Source organism: Rutidosis leptorrhynchoides, chromosome 8 (assembly GCF_046630445.1).
Source record: "Rutidosis leptorrhynchoides isolate AG116_Rl617_1_P2 chromosome 8, CSIRO_AGI_Rlap_v1, whole genome shotgun sequence".
In the NCBI taxonomy this organism is placed as follows: Eukaryota; Viridiplantae; Streptophyta; class Magnoliopsida; order Asterales; family Asteraceae; genus Rutidosis; species Rutidosis leptorrhynchoides.
This window is the reverse complement of record NC_092340.1, coordinates 97,930,830-97,951,417: the sequence shown is the minus strand read 5'-3', so window position 1 is coordinate 97,951,417 and position 20,588 is coordinate 97,930,830. Positions and strand designations below refer to the sequence as shown.

At 34.6% G+C, this 20,588-nt stretch overlaps 1 protein-coding gene and 1 long non-coding RNA gene across 4 annotated transcripts; both read right to left on the bottom strand.

Moving 5' to 3' along the window:
- Positions 1-9,398: 9,398 nt before the first annotated feature.
- On the bottom strand, positions 9,399-16,079 carry LOC139862257 (uncharacterized). Of its 3 annotated transcripts, none has more exons than XM_071850827.1 (18): positions 15,891-16,079; positions 15,739-15,775; positions 15,058-15,131; positions 14,896-14,961; positions 14,711-14,782; positions 14,263-14,335; positions 14,138-14,175; positions 13,903-14,019; positions 13,668-13,787; positions 13,470-13,550; positions 13,265-13,333; positions 13,074-13,151; positions 12,812-12,964; positions 12,571-12,678; positions 12,421-12,489; positions 12,257-12,319; positions 11,671-11,822; positions 9,399-10,029 (listed from the first exon to the last, which is right to left on the bottom strand). In XM_071850827.1, exons 2-18 carry the CDS (start codon positions 15,773-15,775, stop codon positions 9,555-9,557), a joined length of 1,845 nt encoding a protein of 614 aa, XP_071706928.1. In that variant the 5' UTR covers positions 15,891-16,079; the 3' UTR covers positions 9,399-9,554. The 3 variants fall into 3 exon arrangements, with proteins under 3 accessions (XP_071706928.1, XP_071706929.1, XP_071706930.1); XM_071850828.1 differs by having other exon boundaries at positions 11,671-11,816; XM_071850829.1 differs by having other exon boundaries at positions 13,921-14,019.
- A 1,729-nt stretch (positions 16,080-17,808) lies between these two features.
- Positions 17,809-19,884, bottom strand: LOC139862731 (uncharacterized). Its single transcript, XR_011764263.1, has 4 exons — positions 19,122-19,884; positions 18,872-19,051; positions 18,424-18,489; positions 17,809-18,132 (listed from the first exon to the last, which is right to left on the bottom strand). It is a non-coding gene; the product is annotated as an uncharacterized lncRNA (long non-coding RNA).
- Between the last annotated feature and the right edge of the window lie 704 nt (positions 19,885-20,588).

Genomic DNA, 20,588 nt, shown 5'->3' with positions numbered 1-20,588 from the left:
GATTGATGGTACCTTCAATTATAACAATATAATTTCCTAGTTTACAGGTAGCCTACTTTTAATCAATTCTGATTATTAAGATGACTAGTTGCTTTTGAGTGTCAACAATGATATATTATAGAAGAAGATAATCAGTGAGGGCGTTGCGGCTACAAAACGTGTTGAGTGCTTTTAAGTGTCAACCGAGCATTTCGATGTAGGTTTATCAATGGGCACAAGCCTGTTTAACCTGATCTCCCCATTATGCCACCCATAGTAAATGTGGAATCTGATACCAAAGAGCCCATGGCTGAAAGTTTAGATTTGATGTTGACATGATTTGCAAAAGAACATGCTATAAAAACCTGTATTTTAAGAGTATGTCATTTAATAAATGCACATATCGCTCATGCAATACAACTAGCAAATATATCATTAAAAAATGATTATCTGTCAACCTTTACAAGATAAATTGCTAGTTATTTTTATGGTATTTTTTGAAAATAATACTAGTCAAATAATATTGCTAGTTAGTTTTGAACTTCAGATATGTTATTAGAATATTAGGATTTTATCCACTAGGGAATCGTGGAATGAAAAAAAATAATTCTTAAAAAAAATAATTTTAAATCTCGGTATCAACACATTTTAAAATGACCAAAAAAAAGGAGAAAACAGTCACGCAATAACTTAATTATACCACGTAAATATGAGTAAAAATAACGAAACTCTGAACTATCATTTACAGGGAACCCTTTAAACCACTTATGTCAGCAAACTAGTTCTCAAGAATTCTAACCAACATTTTGATATTAGCAAACTAGTTCTAACAATTTTGTGGTCCAATTTGTTCTGGGAAGGGCGGAAATAAGAATATTATAGTATTTCTCATCCAGTTCTCATTACTTGCATTATCCTTTTTTTTTTTACATTATAGTGAGTCTATTTTTTATTTTTTTATGAAATGTGTTATGGATATTAGGGTTTAGTTGTGGGGAGAAAAGTGTTGATGTGGCGTTGTGAAAATTAGGTACGATAGAAATCTTAGTGTTGACTCTCTATAGTCGGTTCACCAAAATGAGAATCAACATATATTACCACCTGATCTATTGGGTTGGATTAACACACATTCACCAATCAATGTACATAAAATCTTAATTTATTACATTTAATTATGTATGACAAACATGTAATAACCCGTCCCACATCGGCTATATATAGAAAATATTGGTCTTTTATAAGCTTAAAGTTGTGGCTAACTAATATCTCCTACCATGATTTTTAGTTGAAACTTGGAGATACCTGATTAGTTCACTGCTTACACTTATGAAGGACGATTGTCTCTCGGGTTACGACGGGCACTCGGCTCGTGCATCTCTTGGGGCCGATTCGGGGGTCGATCAGAGCCATATGCCTCTCGAGGTATGACGGATACTCGGTTCGTGCATCTCTTGGGGCCGATTCGAGGGTCGTTTCATCTGGTATCAGATCCATAGGCCTCTCGGGGTGTGACGGACACTCGGTTCGTGCATCTCCTGGGGTATCCTCACGGGGTGTGTAACATCCCGCGTTTTTGCGTAAAATTTATTTTTAACACTGTCTTTTTTTTAAAATAATATCTTTCGTTATTTAAATTCGTATTTTCCATTGACTAACGTTCATAATATTCCCGTTATTTAATTATAACATCACTCGTTTACTCGAGCGTTTTTAAAATATTCGTTTGGTTAATTCCCGCACCCGCTTTGAAACTTGAGGGACCGAAGTTGCCAAGTGGGCAAACTAGTTGACTAGGTCAACTAGTCAACCCACCTTATCCATCCATTCATTTCACCTCCCACCTTCTTCCTCTTTTCACTCTACTTCCCTTTCATGAACTCAAACACCCATCTTCATAAAATCATCATCTAAATCCGGATCGAGAAGCAAACTTCAAAACAAATTACATATTTGGAATCCTCTCTTCATCCTTTACAATTTGATACCAACTTCATCTCGTTTGGGTAACATTTCTAAAACTCTAGATTTCTCTAAATTCGTGTTTTTGACTTGAAATGGTGTTAGTTAGTGTCTATGGCTCGTGTAAAACATGAATATATGTTTTGTTTGCTCGATTCGTTGTTTTGAGTAACTAGTTTGAACATTTGAAAATGGGTGTGCTTAATCCTTGATTTTGGATGAGTTAATGTTGTTAAATTGTTAGAGTTTATGTTTTAAAAGTGTTACTAGCATCTTTAGCATCAATTTGATGTGTAGGTTGATTCGGAACACATCATTAACATGATTATTGGTTTTGTGATTCTTGATTAGGGTTTGATGAACTCTAAAAGGAAATTTTGATGCTTTGAATGCCATGAAATGTTATTAGTTAGTGATTAGTTGTATTGTATGTTTCATTATCTTCAAAACGGCATATCATATGTGTGAATTGCATTCCCGAATCTTAAAATGCGTTTTGTAAACTTGAAACGATGGTTTTGAACATTTAATGACCACTTGACGAGATTTTTGGCTATTGTAAATGATGTTTTTGCTTGATGAAAAGTGGTTAGTTGTATTCCTTGTCAAAATACCTTTCCAACGATATAAGATACTTGTTTTGGATGTTTACGGTTTAGGATTTATGGGTATTTGAAGTTGGATTCGTGCTTGAGTGTGAAAACTGCCAGAATTCTCTGCACAGGTAATGGCGCGGCGCGCCATACACCCGCGCGGCGCGCCAAAGTGGGCTGTCCAATTTTGTCAATTTTCGAATAATGTTTGCTATGTTACGCACCCCCGATTCACATGAGACTTGTTCTAACATGCTTATACATGAATAAAAACCTCAGAAAAATAGTTCGGGACCGAACCCGAACGTGTTGACTTTTTCGTTGACTTTGACCGACCAAAGTTTGACTTTTTGTCAAACTTAACCAAATGATTATGCAATCTTTCTAACATGATTCTTTACTTGTATCTTGCATGAAACTTGATAATTTGATTCACATGCTATATAATCGAGTCATAACGAGCCATAGGACTAATTGAACACATTTCACCCGACCTTGTGTCGTAACCGGTTAATTGATACAACTTATTTGTTTAGGTCAAGGCTAAACAACTATCATGCACACGTTTACTTTGTGAAGTACTTTTATACTCGTGCACTCGAGGTGAGATCATAGTCCCACCTTTTCAACAACTTTTTATACTTTTAAATTGTGGGCTGAGAAACATATACTTTGTTACATTTTGTACTACTTACTTTTATACTTTGAACACAAGTACAAGGAAAACAAACATTCCACAGCGAGTTAGAACAAAAATCCTCAATTCGATTATCATTAGTTACACTTGCAGGGTGTAAGCGAGAACTTATATTGTGTGGCCATACGGGTTTGACAAACCCTCATTTCGGACGGTTCGCTACCGTCTACGGATGAAATATATTTTCGAGAAACAGTGTATGTTCTAACACTATTGTGATGGGGTTCTATGGAAGGAAATGTTAAGTCTTGATAATTGGGTGCTCGCGAACAATACTTTTGGAATGCAAACGATTTTGATAATCAACGTTATGGGAATACTAAATCTTGTGGTTCAAAAACAACGTTTATTACAAACACCTATGATTTCACCAACGTTTTTCGTTGACAGTTTTCTATATGTTTCTCAGGTTCATACTTGGCTATTTGATACATGCTTCCGCGTACACTCATACTTGCTTGGAGTCAAGCATGCATGCATACACTCTGATTTCTTGCTTGGGGTCAAGCATACATACATACATACGCTAGTGATAGCACCTTTGGATTCAAACATATTGTTTACATACTTACGCTATTTATAGCAACCGCGATTTTAAACTAATTATGTCGCAAGTTATTTCATTTATACTTTATACTCTTGTAAACTTAAACTTGTCGTCGAACGGTTTTGTAAACTAAACTTTGCAAGCATGATACGTTTCAAAAGAATGCGACATAATTTTGGTCAAACGAGTCTCATATAGGGACTACGACCACGTAACGGGACCTAAGTAGTCGGCGCCGTAAATGACGATTTGGTCGGGTCGCTACAGATGGTATCAGAGCGTTGGTTGTAGGGAACTAGGATATGCATTAGTGTGTCTGACAGAGTCGTTAGGACGCATTAGTGAATCTAGACTACAACCGGATAGTTAGCCATTGCATTCTGACATACATTTGCTATAGATAGCACTTACTTGAATACTTGTGCATTATACTTGAATCATTCTTAGGCAAACTTTTTAATGGTACCCAACCTTCATCATACGAACTCGTATTCCGCCACTTTTTGGTAACACACGTGAATTCAAGGTTTATACGCGTACGAATGACCACGACTTCGTTAGTCACTCTAGTTCGGGAATTCTGACTCCTTGGCTGTTATCCACCCCGTCTCAGCTTACTATCCACAAGTGTTGTAAAGTTACCACCACTACTCTAGATGAGTATCGTCATCACTATTTATCACTACGGTTGCGTACTACTCGTTATCATGACTCGTTACTCTTTTCATACCTAAGTACATTTTTATCTGACTCGAACCGCATTGACGTGAATAATCATTTATACACTTCCCTCGGGGAACGCTTCCTTAGAGTTGCAGAAATTCTTTCGATTTAATACGAGTCACGTTTGAGACGTCGTTACATTTTGTTCATTTTAGGTCTTCACGATGACACGAACTTGAATCTATGGAGTGATGTGGGAATGGAGGTATGAGTTAGCGTAATATAACGACACTCGATCAACGTGGTTATATTACGGTAAGACATACCAAAGTTCTAATGACTCGTGATGGTGATTGGACTCGATCAACCTAATCACCACCATGTGCCATGTACATGACTTCATATATTCATGTTTGGACATCTGAAAACTCCGAAAGTACTGACAACAACCATACCGGGGACACACTTTCGAATATTGTCGAACCATATTTATGCTTCCGAATGAATGACGAATTCTTTCAACTTCAAACATACGTTATACATGAATACTATCTCGTCCTCGCACAGTCTTATTGATTAACTACAATTTACTCGTTATGCTTACATCGGGGCGGAAACTTCTCTTGCATCACCCTCATAATTCCGGTTCAGGAAATCTTTTATTCTAAACCCTCAATGGAGAGAGAGACTCTCCACGTTATACTAGTATTCGCCTCGAGGGTGAATAGTCCCGACGAACATTTTTGGAAAACGATAAATCTTCCGCGGTGCGAATTTCTTGAGAAACTTGTTCTATCTAACGTTTTCAAGTCCTAACAAACTTTTTCAAACATACCTTACAGAAATGTACCTCATTTCAGATCGAGATTCTTGTTTCACTTCTAGATTTCGGAGTACCTTACAAAAAGCCTCGGGACCACGCTTAAACATGAGTACAACACATCAACCACAACCCGACGGACCGAGCAAACATATGATTCAAACTTTGGAAACCATAACACGAGTTCGTGTTATCGACTTCAAATTTACTTGAGAAAAGTACTTGCCTTTAGTCAAATTCTCTTACTACAATAAATTTCATTCGAGTATTAACGTCACACTTTTCGAGGACCCGTATAGCCGTGAATGTCATTTTCTTAAATTGTTGAACCGAAGTAGGTGACAAGCGAACCACCGGACCCGAACTCATTCATGAAACAACCGGAAAATTTTTCAATTCCAGGAAAGGCTCAAGACGGCCCGTAGTCGCCAAAAGAGCCATACAAGGGTTAAACGTAAACCTCTCGAATTCCAAGTGGGAAACCGCGTAACGTTAAAAGTCGCACCTTGAAAAGGTGTAGTCCGTTTCGGAAACGTAGAAAGCTAAATCCGCGATATTTTTAGTCCTTTTGAAATTTTGGGGTGTGTTGTGCCCGTTGCTTACCGCTTCGAACTTCCGACTCAAACAAATTCCGTTCATCCTACATTCTGTGTATCAAACTTAAAGGCGTGTCTTGCGAGACAAGAAATTGTTATCCTCTTCGATGAACTTACTATCAACGATAAACCTCACTTCCAAGGAGGACCGGTTGAAACTATAAATCGTGGAACCAAACTTTAAACCAACGTAAAATCGCGACTGTCGAAGTTCGTTGAAATACCCGAAGGAGTACCTTCACTTATTCGTAGAACCGACAACGCAAGATCTCGAGGAAGAAACAACGACTACTACTTCCAACTAAATTTCGGGACGAAATTTCTTTTAAGGTGTAGGTAATGTAACATCCCGCGTTTTTGCGTAAAATTTATTTTTAACACTGTCTTTTTTTTAAAATAATATCTTTCGTTATTTAAATTCGTATTTTCCATTGACTAACGTTCATAATATTCCCGTTATTTAATTATAACATCACTCGTTTACTCGAGCGTTTTTAAAATATTCGTTTGGTTAATTCCCGCACCCGCTTTGAAACTTGAGGGACCAAAGTTGCCAAGTGGGCAAACTAGTTGACTAGGTCAACTAGTCAACCCACCTTATCCATCCATTCATTTCACCTCCCACCTTCTTCCTCTTTTCTCTCTACTTCCCTTTCATGAACTCAAACACCCATCTTCATAAAATCATCATCTAAATCCGGATCGAGAAGCAAACTTCAAAACAAATTACATATTTGGAATCCTCTCTTCATCCTCTACAATTTGATACCAACTTCATCTCGTTTGGGTAACATTTCTAAAACTCTAGATTTCTCTAAATTCGTGTTTTTGACTTGAAATGGTGTTAGTTAGTGTCTATGGCTCGTGTAAAACATGAATATATGTTTTGTTTGCTCGATTCGTTGTTTTGAGTAACTAGTTTGAACATTTGAAAATGGGTGTGCTTAATCCTTGATTTTGGATGAGTTAATGTTGTTAAATTGTTAGAGTTTATGTTTTAAAAGTGTTACTAGCATCTTTAGCATCAATTTGATATGTAGGTTGATTTGGAACACATCATTTACATGATTATTAGTTTTGTGATTCTTGATTAGGGTTTGATGAACTCTAAAAGGAAATTTTGATGCTTTGAATGCCATGAAATGTTATTAGTTAGTGATTAGTTGTATTGTATGTTTCATTACCTTCAAAACGGCATATCATATGTGTGAATTGCATTCCCGAATCTTAAAATGCGTTTTGTAAACTTGAAACGATGGTTTTGAACATTTAATGACCACTTGACGAGATTTTTGGCTATTGTAAATGATGCTTTTGCTTGATGAAAAGTGGTTAGTTGTATTCCCTGTCAAAATACCTTTCCAACGATATAAGATACTTGTTTTGGATGTTTACGGTTTAGGATTTATGGGTATTTGAAGTTGGATTCGTGCTTGAGTGTGAAAACTGGCAGAATTCTCTGCACACCCGCGCGGCGCGCCAAAGTGGGCTGTCCAATTTTGTCAATTTTCGAATAATGTTTGCTATGCTACGCACCCCCGATTCACATGAGACTTGTTCTAACATGCTTATACATGAATAAAAACCTCAGAAAAATAGTTCGGGACCGAACCCGAACGTGTTGACTTTTTCGTTGACTTTGACCGACCAAAGTTTGACTTTTTGTCAAACTTAACCAAAAGATTATGCAATCTTTCTAACATGATTCTTTACTTGTATCTTGCATGAAACTTGATAATTTGATTCACATGCTATATAATCGAGTCATAACGAGCCATAGGACTAATTGAACACATTTCACCCGACCTTGTGTCGTAACCGGTTAATTGATACAACTTATTTGTTTAGGTCAAGGCTAAACAACTATCATGCACACATTTACTTTGTGAAGTACTTTTATACTCGTGCACTCGAGGTGAGATCATAGTCCCACCTTTTCAACAACTTTTTATACTTTCAAATTGTGGGCTGAGAAACATATACTTTGTTACATTTTGTACTACTTACTTTTATACTTTGAACACAAGTACAAGGAAAACAAACATTCCACAGCGAGTTAGAACAAAAATCCTCAATTCGATTATCATTAGTTACACTTGCAGGGTGTAAGCGAGAACTTATATTGTGTGGCCATACGGGTTTGACAAACCCTCATTTCGGACGGTTCGCTACCGTCTACGGATGAAATATATTTTCGAGAAACAGTGTATGTTCTAACACTATTGTGATGGGGTTCTATGGAAGGAAATGTTAAGTCTTGATAATTGGGTGCTCGCGAACAATACTTTTGGAATGCAAACGATTTTGATAATCAACGTTATGGGAATACTAAATCTTGTGGTTCAAAAACAACGTTTATTACAAACACCTATGATTTCACCAACGTTTTTCGTTGACAGTTTTCTATATGTTTCTCAGGTTCATACTTGGCTATTTGATACATGCTTCCGCGTACACTCATACTTGCTTGGAGTCAAGCATGCATGCATACACTCTGATTTCTTGCTTGGGGTCAAGCATACATACATACATACGCTAGTGATATCACCTTTGGATTCAAACATATTGTTTACATACTTACGCTATTTATAGCAACCGCGATTTTAAACTAATTATGTCGCAAGTTATTTCATTTATACTTTATACTCTTGTAAACTTAAACTTGTCGTCGAACGGTTTTGTAAACTAAACTTTGCAAGCATGATACGTTTCAAAAGAATGCGACATAATTTTGGTCAAACGAGTCTCATATAGGGACTACGACCACGTAACGGGACCTAAGTAGTCGGCGCCGTCAATGACGATTTGGTCGGGTCGCTACAGGGTGTGACGTGCACAGTGCTCGTGCATCTCTTGAGGTATGGATCCTAGGTATTGATAATATTTAGGCCTGACGAGAGTGGGGAGGTTTGTAACAACCCGTCCCACATCGGCTATAGATAGAAAATATTGGTCCTTTATAAGCTTAAAGTTGTGGCTAACTAATATCTCCCACCATGATTTTTAGTTGAAACTTGGAGATACGTGGTTAGTTCACTGCTTCAAGTCGGTCGGGTTAGGTCAAGGATCAAATGGGTTTGGGTCGAAATGGGTCAGCTTTTATATGGGTCAAATGGGTCGGTTTCCATTTCAGTTTCGCGTTTATGTTTTTTACATTATGCATTAAGATATGCTGCTAATAATATTTGAACGAGACCTATAAAGATATTAGGACGTAACCACCGGACTTGAGAACCCATTCAACCCGGTGAAATAGTAGCGCAAACGATGGATATGATCACGGATTCGTTATAAACCTAACCCATAATCGACGGTTTCAAAGTCTAAAAGAACTCTAAAAACCGTCATATGGTGAAAATGAGTGTCCCTGTGTAACATAGAAATCCATATGCATATTTCATTGTTCAAATCTATCATCTTAAAAGGAATGATCCAAGAACACTAATCTGCAAAAACTTATATTATAAAAACTACTTGGTTAACATTGTTCATTCCTACTAGTCCATGGGAAGTTTATGGAGGTATCAAAGCTTAAGTATCCAAATTCTTGCGAGATATTATGTTAATTAATAAATAATTGAAAACAACTCCATTAATGTACATTGCTTAACCCTAGAACTAAGTCACTAAAACATACACCTCTTACGGTTAACATAAAAAGCAGCAACTCGAAACGCCATTCAAATTCAGCCAGAAACCACTAATAATAATTTTCATAGTTGGTACGCGGAGGCAAGCTTTCTTGAACGATGGGTTCGCCGGTAAACGGGTCAAACTTGTACGGTTCACCCGTAAATGGGTCGAATCTCATTTGGGGCCGAGTAGCTTGACGATCACCAGATGGTGTAAGCTGAGGATCCGAACCACCCCTTCCATAACCTAATGAAGAAGCTGGTATTCGATTAGAATCTTGCACAGGTTTTGGGTTATAAGCTGCTGAAGATGAACCAGAGATTCGATTTGATTGGTTCGGACTCATCTCCTCAAAGTTCGCATATATACCATATAAGTTTTCTGTATATCGATTGTATGTAGCAGTTGTAGAAGAAGATAAAGATACTGGTAATTGGTGCATATGTTGAGGACTTATTTCCTCTGTTCTTGCAACACTTGCGTGACTTGATAGGCGATAATCTGGATATAATGAAGGATAACGAGATGTGTAACTGTCCAACCTGAATTATACACGATTAAATGAACAATTTCACTAATCAAGATTTACAAAATTACATGGGGGTCCCTGTGGTATGTTCAAAACTACAACCGGAGTCCAAAAGAATTTTTTCGACTTGAGGGGTCACTGTGGTATACAAATGTTTCACGGAGAGTCCAATTACCTAATGTCTGTGTATTTCTAACGTTACGTGTGTCACATGATTTGCACATGAGGGTAATTTCGTCTTTTTAATACATTTTCTCCCTTTTAAGTTTTACCTGCAACTATTCCTTACATTTAATCTTGTTTTCTTCAATTAATCTTGTTTTAAGTATTACCTGTACCCATATCAATTACCTGAAACCATATCGTCTTTCTAAATCCCCCTTTAACTATCAATTCTTCAATTAGAACTAAATCACACATAGATATCAAACCCTTGGTCTCTATTTTCTCCAGATTTCTCCACCACTGGCCGTCACCGTAACCACCACCACCGCAGTCACCGTAACCACCACCACCGCTGCTATAACACTAACAACAAGAATGAAGCCGGATTCAGAATCAGATCTTGGAGAGGGAACCAGTGAAGAAATATGATCCATTCTTCCAAAACCACATACGACGTGAAGGAGTGAAGAAATCAGGTCTTATTTTTAGATCTTAATGACCGATTCTACTTTTTTGTTTGATTGTAGCTTTAAAGTTGTGATAGGGCAGCATCGACATCGAAAGTGATAGATCTGGGTTTTGTGTCTAGATCGGCATCAACGATGGTAACTGATGGTGATTAACGATAGCGGTGTTGTAACCCAAATATTGACGACAAAACGAACGGAGTCAACCCATATTCCTCATGTATTAAAACCCAGATTAACTGTGTTGCTTTTCTGAATTTAAGTTTATGTTTACTTTGTTATTAAGTTATGTAATACTCATTAAAATAGTCATTTGATGAACTTGAATTTGAGTTTATGTTTACTGAAGTTGAATTTACGTTACTGAATATATGAGTTTATGTTTAAGTTACTTAATTTTTTATTTTAAAACAACAGCTATAACCCAAGTTAATACTTGATTTGAGAAGTTCTACCTAATTTGATCCGATTTAAAATAAAACAATGGTGATGGTAGGTTTGAACGATGATAACAATGGTTCTCCGCATTCTCACCTGAAGAGCATGAAGAACACGAGGATGAAGATGAATAGATTTCGTTGTTGCTTTATGAAATGATGAGATGAAGTAGATAAGATGAACAGATGAAGATTTTGATGAGAATCGATTGTTAAAAAGGATTGAAAATTGATGATGATGTTGTTGTTCAATTAAAAGATTTTGTGGGGTTTTGTAGAGAGAAGAAGAAATGGGTGCAGGTAAGACCTAAAAGGAGTAAAAGGAATTAAAAAGACAAAATCACCCTCATGTGCAAGTCATGAGGCTCAAAAACGTTAGATTTAGACAGACGTTAGGCCGTTGGACCCCCGGTGTAACTATTGCAAACCACAGTGACCCCCCAAGGTTAAAAAAATCTTTTGGACTCCACTTGTTATTCCGAACATACCACAGGGACCCCCGGTGTAATTTTGTCACCAAGATTTGATACATATTGATGTGCATTATATATGTTACGGAGTATGAAATATATGATGAAAACGAACCTATGTGCACTTGGGTCAACATGCGAGGTAAGAGAATCAACGATTGGAATTTGAACCCGATTGGTGAGCCCCACAGATTCCCTGACAGTAGTATCCCTTGATCCTTGCAAGCTTAAAGGTAACTGATTTGATCCAAGTTTGTCCACCTGGTACTATTGATAATATGAAATAATTAGAGCCACAGTGTTGTAAACGGCGTCGGTTTGGTGACTAGCCCGTCCCGTTTTGCTCAAAAACGTCTAATTAGTCAGTCAACGCTAAAAAGTCAGGTCAAATTCAGTCAAAGTCAGTCTGAGTCGGTTACAGTCGGTCAAAATCAAGATTGGTTAAAGTTTGGTCAAATTTTAATATTTTTTATACACAGATTTTGTGCCTACACGTATGTTTGAATTATTTACGTTTGAAATATTTATGTTTCATATATTTATGTGTACTATATATGTTAAATACATATTATTAGAAATCAACGTCCAACTCGACCTACTAGTCGTTTCAAAGTCCCGACTGACTCGTCTCGCGACTTTTCCAATCTTTTAGAGCCATAAAACCAGAACTTAATCTGTAACCTACGAGACTAAATATATACCTTAGAAATTAATTGTGTAAGATATGCTCCCTTGTCATGTTGCTCTGCTCCAGATAACATGAACTGCAGAGAAAGGCATGGCATGATCAGTTTAGCTAGAGCTGAAGAAAAGGGTGTTACTTATTTTGTAATAAAGGAGATTTAATTGTATGCATATTATTAACCTGATCAAGAACTAATATGGCATTAGATTCAGGTAGTTCTGCTAGATTAGCTAGGGATTTAACTTCAATCTGGCAACAAACAGATAACAATTTCATAAGGATTGCATGAGTAGCCTCTAAACCTGTAAGAATTTAAAAGTGAAAACATACATCATATCGAGTAGCAATACCGAGCCGCAAGATTCGTAGCAGTCGCTCCCTGACAGCAACGGGCAACATTAGAACAGCAGCTTCATGTGAATCAGCAACTACAAGTTCCTAATAGTAAGAAAAGGAGATATCAAATTAGAAGCAGATATTCCCATATAAAGAAATAGGTGTAGACCCGAAACTATGAAAATAGGTGCGACCCGAAACTATAAAAAAGAAAGTGAAAATTAGGCAAATAAACCTTTTGAAATGTCTCTTCGTGGCCATTAGAGGAATTCAAGACTGGCTCGTTAAATTGAGGTTGAAATTTATTAAAAATCTCACGAGACTGAATACTTTGCTGATCTTCATGAATTCTTTTCCTTTTCTTGTCCATCGGCCTTGCAACTTCAACCTATTAATTACATCATGTATACAAGTTTGAATGATTAAATCTCATATCTATATGTTTCTGCTATGGCTAAAAACTTAAAAACTTAATAACTTGGAGAAGTTTTCATTACATGTAATTTAACTGACGGACCGCCATTTGGCCCTTGGACGATTTTGTCATTTAGTTGCGCTATCGCGAAATCAAGATGCTACACGTCGAAGCAAAGTTAGAAATTGAGATAACAGCAGAAGAAACCCTGAACACTTTCAGGGCGAATTATGAAAAAGACAAATTTACATGCAAATGAAGTTAAATACTTACTGATCGCAGAGTAAAATGAACAAATCCAACTGAAGAATTGCCCTTTTTGTGTACCACCACTTTTTCTACCTAAAAAACGAATGTGCTAGCCCTCAAGATTTACAATAACAAAACAAAAAAAAAAAAAAAAAACAAAAAAAAAAAAAAAAAAACAAAAAACAAAAAAAAAAAAAAACAATTGCATATAACATGCAGCAACTCTGACCTGTCCAAATGGGGCAAAGAGTAACTTCAAGTAGTTTTCATCGGTACCGGAGGGTAGGTTACGGACAAATGCTATTTTTATCTGGAAAATGAAACGTTTGTTTGTAAAGGTACAACACATAATACAAAAAAAAAAAAAAAAAAAAAAAAAAAAAAAAAAAAAAAAAAACATATATTATTAAATTACTTAGATGAACACCTTCGCCAGTTCATTTTCATCAACTTCAGGATTAACCTCAGCCCACTTAACAGACGGATGCCAAGAACCACCAAGAACAAAATTTGGCATAGAACCAGCCCTAAATGCACGTGCAGCAGCCTGCGATTAAAATTGAAGTAAATATTTAAATTTACAGCCAATGGTAACAACCGGTAGCTCTTTGCAAGCTTGATAAAAGCAAGAAAATTTATATCATAAAAAATAATTAGAATACTAAGGTCTCGTGAGTTACGGCATGAGATGAGAACTTCACAAAACCAAAGCCTCGATTCTTGAATTTGTTGTTAGAATCGGGCTGTGAAAGCTCAATGGATACAATATCTGGGAAAACCTATACACGTCCAATTGAAGACATACATTAGTTGATAACATAACTAAAAACAGGAAGAAAAAAAAGAAACAAAATTATGATATATGAAAAGGCTTGCTGCAAACAAATAAATGTTTACCTGGCGGACAACATTATTGAAATCATCCACACTCCACCCTAAATTAAGAAAATTAACTAAGACAACAGGAACTGAAAGATTTTAAACGAGCAAATTAACAGTTTCATGATGAAATCTTAACAAACCTTTGTTAAGGTTCCCCAAAAATAATGTATCCTGTCCAGCAGATGGTAAAACGCCAATCTTTTTCCCTTCTAGCTGAAACAAATATGTGAAAAACGTTGACTAATTTTTTTAGGTTCCCAAAATAATGTATTCTAAATACTTGAAATCTAGAATTTTATTTTCTACAAAGCAATAAGCTTTTTGACATTTTTAACATTTAGCCAAACTGTTACTATATCTTCTATTCATAATTTTCCATTTCTGGAGAACTTGATATTAACTCAACTGCAAGTTTACAAATCATGTTCAGTAATGTTAACATGAGGGACATGTAAATGTACAATTTATACTTCTATGTGATTCTACTAGGGCCTAGAAACTATAACATTACAAAAGAAATGTAACACTCAGATACACACAAGTTGTTTTTATCAATCAATGGTAAACTTGGTTAAGATTAAGCTCTACCATAGTTTCGTTTAAGTCCTTCAGAGCTTTATCGGCAGCCGCTTTTGTTGTGAAGCGTACAAAGCCAAATCCCTATAAATACAAACAAATAAACAATTAAATACATGGGCAGACAATTACAGATTTACAGACTATGATACATGGTCACATAAAAGCTACAGCGTACAAATATCAAAATAGAACACCTTTAAACCTCCTTGTGGATCCTTTATCAATCGCATCTCCATAATTTCTCCACAAGTTGAGAATAGCTAAAAGTCACATAAACAAAGTGATGAAACAACACAAAGTCCGTGTATGCTATAAATATAACTTATCAATGTTGTAAATTTGAAATTATTGCTAACCTTGTGAACCTTTTCTTCGGTGAGAGATCGTGCCAAACCCCCAACGAAAACCTCCACACCTTTGCTTTCATTCTCTGTTTAACCGAGCAATGAAGAAAGATTCAACTTCAAAATATAGAAAAAATTAAGTCTTCAAAAGCAAGTATGTCAGCTGTATTCACTACCAGCTGAACAAAATAGATTCTTGCTCTATATATATTCCAAAAAAAACTACATTCCCCTTTTGGAATCGGTTTTATAGATAAAAAAAGTATTATTTCGGCCTTCTATTCCAACCTAACAAATGCCTATTTATCGTCTTGGTATTAAACACTACAAGATTATATAGGACACCACTAAAGTTAACTACGGGACCCGTATAATTTTTAAATTAATAGTTTTCTATAAATTGTATAAACCGGCACTAATTTAACTACTCTGACCACATTTATTTATCAAATTTGTAGTTTTCTTAAGTTAAACAACCACTAAAATAACATTCAGATATAATTAGTACCGGAAACAAAAATTTCGGCACCCATTGAGTTTTGATCCTAGAATCGCATTGCCACTGGCAGAATGCCAGAGTAATAATTTTAGCTTCCAGAATAAAAATAAGGTTCAGATTCAAATTTTAACTTGTAAACTAAACTAAGTTCAAACAACTAGCTACTAAATGATTAAGGAGGAAATAAAACTTACGATAACCAGTTGAATTATGATCCAATAAGTGGCTCATCTGTAAATCAATCAATAATAATAACAAATCAATACAATTGAAGTCATTAAAGTACATCAAGAGCAAATAATTAATTAATTTAATTATCATATAAATATAAATCAAATTAAATTACCTGAAAATGCTGTTCTAATCGTCGTGGAGCGGCTACACGATTGGTCAACGAATGACGTAATATAACGACCTAACCGCCGGTGAATCCACCGTAGAAATGGAGTGATTCGCCGGAAAATAATACGTGTATAATGATAATGGTAATTGTAATGGAGCTTTGAGTATTATTAGGGATTGAATTGGGGTTGTATACGAAGAACTTCATGACCGAAGTCAGCTAAAAATTAGTCCCCAAATGGTAAGTTACCTAAATTACCAAAATGTTAAAAAAGTTAATTCTCTTTTTTAATTTTTACCCATAAATAATTACTGTATAATAATTTAAATTTTAAAATCGTAAAAAAATAAAAAATTGGAGTAATAATGTTTCGTTATCACTCACTCACTTAGGTTGTTGTTGAAAGACAAAGGAATGAAAAGGTAGAAAAATATAATTACAATGGTGTTCCAAAGTTTAATTTCACAAAGAAAGAAAATGAGTGTAATTTTCTCTTTATCTCTTACTTCTAAATTAGAATTATTCAATCCCTTCCCCTTCATTCTCTTTCCTTTCATTTCATTTGTTTTATAAAAATCTCTAGAATAGATTCATAGGTCATCACCATTAAACACTATGTAGACATCATCATGTAATCATTTTTACATTTTTACAATTAGAGTACTCCCAATGGTGACAGCTTAGTCCTCTAGAAAGTATCTGTCACATCAACGCCACATCAGCACTTCTTTTTCAGGACTGAACACTCTCAACAGTGACACTCCTTTCACACAATAATTAGGACTCACATTTAATTATTTTAACTAAACTAAAAATACTTTTATTATTATTAATATTACAAGAAGTATTAATTATCAAATTACATTTAATTAAAAACTTAAAAATTAATTTGATTAGATACAATAAAATAAAAATCTAATAAAATAAGTAAATAAAAAATTAAAATTAAAATTAAATTAAAAGTTAAAAATAAAATACATGTACTTTGCAAAACAATTTTAGCCACAAAACCTTGTGAGACCCACAATTAAAAATATCACTTTTTATCTTCAGCTTCAATCCATCACAACCTCTGTAGATCTGCATCTTCAAACCATTACATAAACCATCATAGATGTGCTTCAAAAAAAATAAATAAATTAGAAAAAAAAAGAAGCAAAAAACTCGTCCTCATTCCTCAAATATGACAAGAATGCACAAAGAAGGAGACGGGGTGCTGGGCGGCTTCCTGGGCGGAGGCGTTGTGCTGCCAACGGCGTTCACCTAGGCGACTGGCTGGGCGAGGTGGTAGACACCACCGTTGGGAGCACCCTTATAAAGATTACATTACATTTATTAGTTATTTTCATGTTTTGTATTAACTTTTTGAACTCTTTGACCACTAAACATTTGTTTATACATTTAAATTTTGATCGAAATTCTCATATTGAATTTAAGTTAAAAGTTAGTGTGAATTACAAATACAGTGTAAGTTTGAATTACGGGTCATGTGATTCCAATTAAGTGATTGTAAGTGAATCACAAGTTCGATTTGACAATCTATATTTACAATTGGACACGTGATTCACTATTAAATCGGACTCGTAATTCATACTAAATGTTAATTTAAGTTAAATTAAAGGATTCAATGAAAATTAAATGTATAAATGTTAAATGGTTAAACTGCTAAAAAAAATTAACATAAAATACGAAAATGACTAATAAAAATAATGTAATGATTAATATTGATGAAAAAAAATGATGACTCAGTGTTTACGTGATGTTTACATGACAAGTGTAGCCGGATAATGTTACTAAAATTTAATACATTTTTAAATTCTTATCAATTATGAGCAAAAATAATGGGTACGCGCTACGCGGCTATGATTTAGTGATGCTTATTCTTTATACACTACGGTTGGCAAAATGTTATACCGTTGAAAATTTATCATTGTAGATTCATAGGTGTTGGTTATAGAGTTAAGTTACATCATAAATTGCGTTTACATAACGCCTAAGCTTCAAAAGACAACCATATCAAATCCATACATACACCATACCCTTACAAATGGGCTATCGACATAGCCAAACTTAGAAATTTATATAAAAAATTAAAAGTTCAATATTAAGGAAGACTTCGAGGGCTTTAAACCTTCTAGATTTTCCTTTTTTGAAAGTGAGTAACAGATGCATCAACATCCTTACTGTGTTCAATAGCCACAACTTTCAGCAATCATGAATCGACCTACACAAAAGATAGATAGACCTACACAAAAGATAGATATAGATATAAGATTTTATATATAAAAATATATAAACAAAGGTAACATGTATTCTAATAAGAATACAAATTGATCCCTAACTCTATTCCAAAACACTGCCATTGCACAAAAGACTTACAAAACATATAAATACCAATATATAAATACCAATATATACATACATATATGAATATAGATACAGAATTATATGTATATTAGATGAGCAAAAGCATAATGATTATTTAAAATATGTAAAAATTTAAGATAAAAACTGTAAATGAGAAATTAATCCATACCTGTGGAAATACTTCTTGTAACACCCTATATACTGAACTGAACCCCATTTTAAAACTCAATTAAATCTGAAAAAAATATATATATAAATCATTAGATGACTGATCTATCACAAACACAAACAAATGTATAAAATAAAAAAAATTAGGCTAATTTTTCCGACAAAAACCTAACCCTAACACCTACAATAGACAAAAAGTTAAACTTTAACTTTTTCTAAAAAAAAAAAAAAAAAAAAAAAAAAAAAAAAAAAAAAAACTCGATCATCAATTAAATCAAAAATACAATCTGAGATCATTAAATCAAAAACTTCCTGAAAAAGTGTTCAAATCGATATCTTCCAGCTAATATATGACCTAAAAACAAAGAAGAAAGAAACAATTTTTTTTCGGGGTTATTTGATTAATTAAAAATAAATAGCGCAAAATCAAAAATATATGGTGAACTTACTTATTCAAATGGGAGTTACAAATCTTATCTGGCGACAGCCGTTGTTTAACTCCGATGAAATTAATTGGAGTTTCAAATCAAGTTTTTAATCGGAGATTCAAATAGAAGTAAAGAGTATCTGATGAAGTGCAAGTTCCCTATTTGAATTAACAAAATTAGTGGTTGTCCAGCACCATGTTTCTGCAATCGCATCCGAAAACATCAACTTAGAAAACACAACATAATCAAATATTAATGCAGGGATGATTACCTGCTCTGAAGTGTGGTGCATATTCAGTCCCAAAGATCCATAACATCCGTAGCACAAAATTGCGGTATATCTTTACAGAAAACTAATAAATTGCACACTAATAAGTGATGGAGTTAGATTCTTGAAACTGTCACAACTTTGCATTAAAACAAAACATTAGTCTAGTTTTGCATAAGTTTTTGAACTGCAAGTTAGTTTACTTTCTGTTTTTGAAATAGAACATCGTTTTGACTCCTTTTGACAAAAAGTCGTAAAGCTAAAAAATGATTCAGATCAACTATAGAGACTCAGAGTGACGAAAACCTAATATTAATTGACACGAAAACCTCAAATCGACGGTTACAGAAAAATAGGTGATACATATCACCCCCAAAAGCGCAGAGCGTAAACTATAACTAATAAATAAATAAATAAACAAACAAACAAATAAATAAATAAACAAAATTACCGACATGTATTATAACGGCAATATGCAAGCCAAAATCACTGCAAAAGCTCAGGTAATAGTGCATATAACAACGATAGCAGGCCTGCCGTCGATAATATTGTTGCCCGGCTAGCACAGCAACCGACTGAAAAGGGCACATCAATCGCTAACAATGAACCAACCAAAAACCCTAGGTTTTAAGTCGATAGGTTTACGGAATACATAAACCCTAAAGCGGCGATCAGAGCCATTGAAGGCAGATAAGAAGAAGTATGGATAAAATATGATGAAATTAGGTGTGATAATGAAAAGAAAAAGGTAGCGAAGAAGATATCAGGGTCGTGATTGAAGAGGTGAGTGCAGAGATGTCTTCCTAATTATATTTAAAGAAAAAAAAAAGAAAAAAAGGGGGAAGGGAAAAGCCGTGAGCAGTAACGTTTGTGAGAGGGGAGTGATGAGGTGGACCAATGAGAGGAAAAGGTTTTGTTGTGTATATAGAAGATGACTAATTAAAAAACACATTACCTTTTAACATTTAGAAACGTCATATTACACTCATTAGTAATTTAGATAACATATGTTACCCTTTTTAACCATTTACCTTTCCATTTTATTTATATTATTAATAACTACGAGTAAAAATACATTTATATTATTAATAATAATAATTTCACTAACGTGTACAAAGTATATCTCCGTTTAATTTATTTATGTTGGAATTTTCTTAAATATTAATATTAATATTTAATATTCATTAATTCAATCTAAGCTATAAAAATAAACAAATCATCTTCATCTCAAAAGTGTCTTGTAACTTCGCAGAATGTCGGCATTTGATTTTCACTCAAGTATTCAACACCATTTTATAACTGTTGGGTGACAAGCCATCTAATACCGTTCGGAGAGAATCTTAAAGCCTTTAAAATAGCATACATGCTAGCGAGTGTTAGGTATTTCATCCCTGTTTAACATGCAAGCTACATACATACATACATACATACATACATACATACATACATACATACTTGCATACATACTTA

Bases quoted from the DNA above. Each gene is read 5' to 3' on its own strand.
- LOC139862257 (XM_071850827.1), bottom strand. From the start codon at position 15,775: ATGAGCCACTTATTGGATCATAATTCAACTGGTTATC. The intron at 14,783-14,895 runs GTGTTCTATTTT...TTGTATTTATAG, and splicing joins ATCCACAAGGAGGTTTAAAG to GGATTTGGCTTTGTACGCTT. The intron at 13,334-13,469 runs GTCAGAGTTGCT...TTCGTTTTTTAG, and splicing joins TCTTTGCCCCATTTGGACAG to GTAGAAAAAGTGGTGGTACA.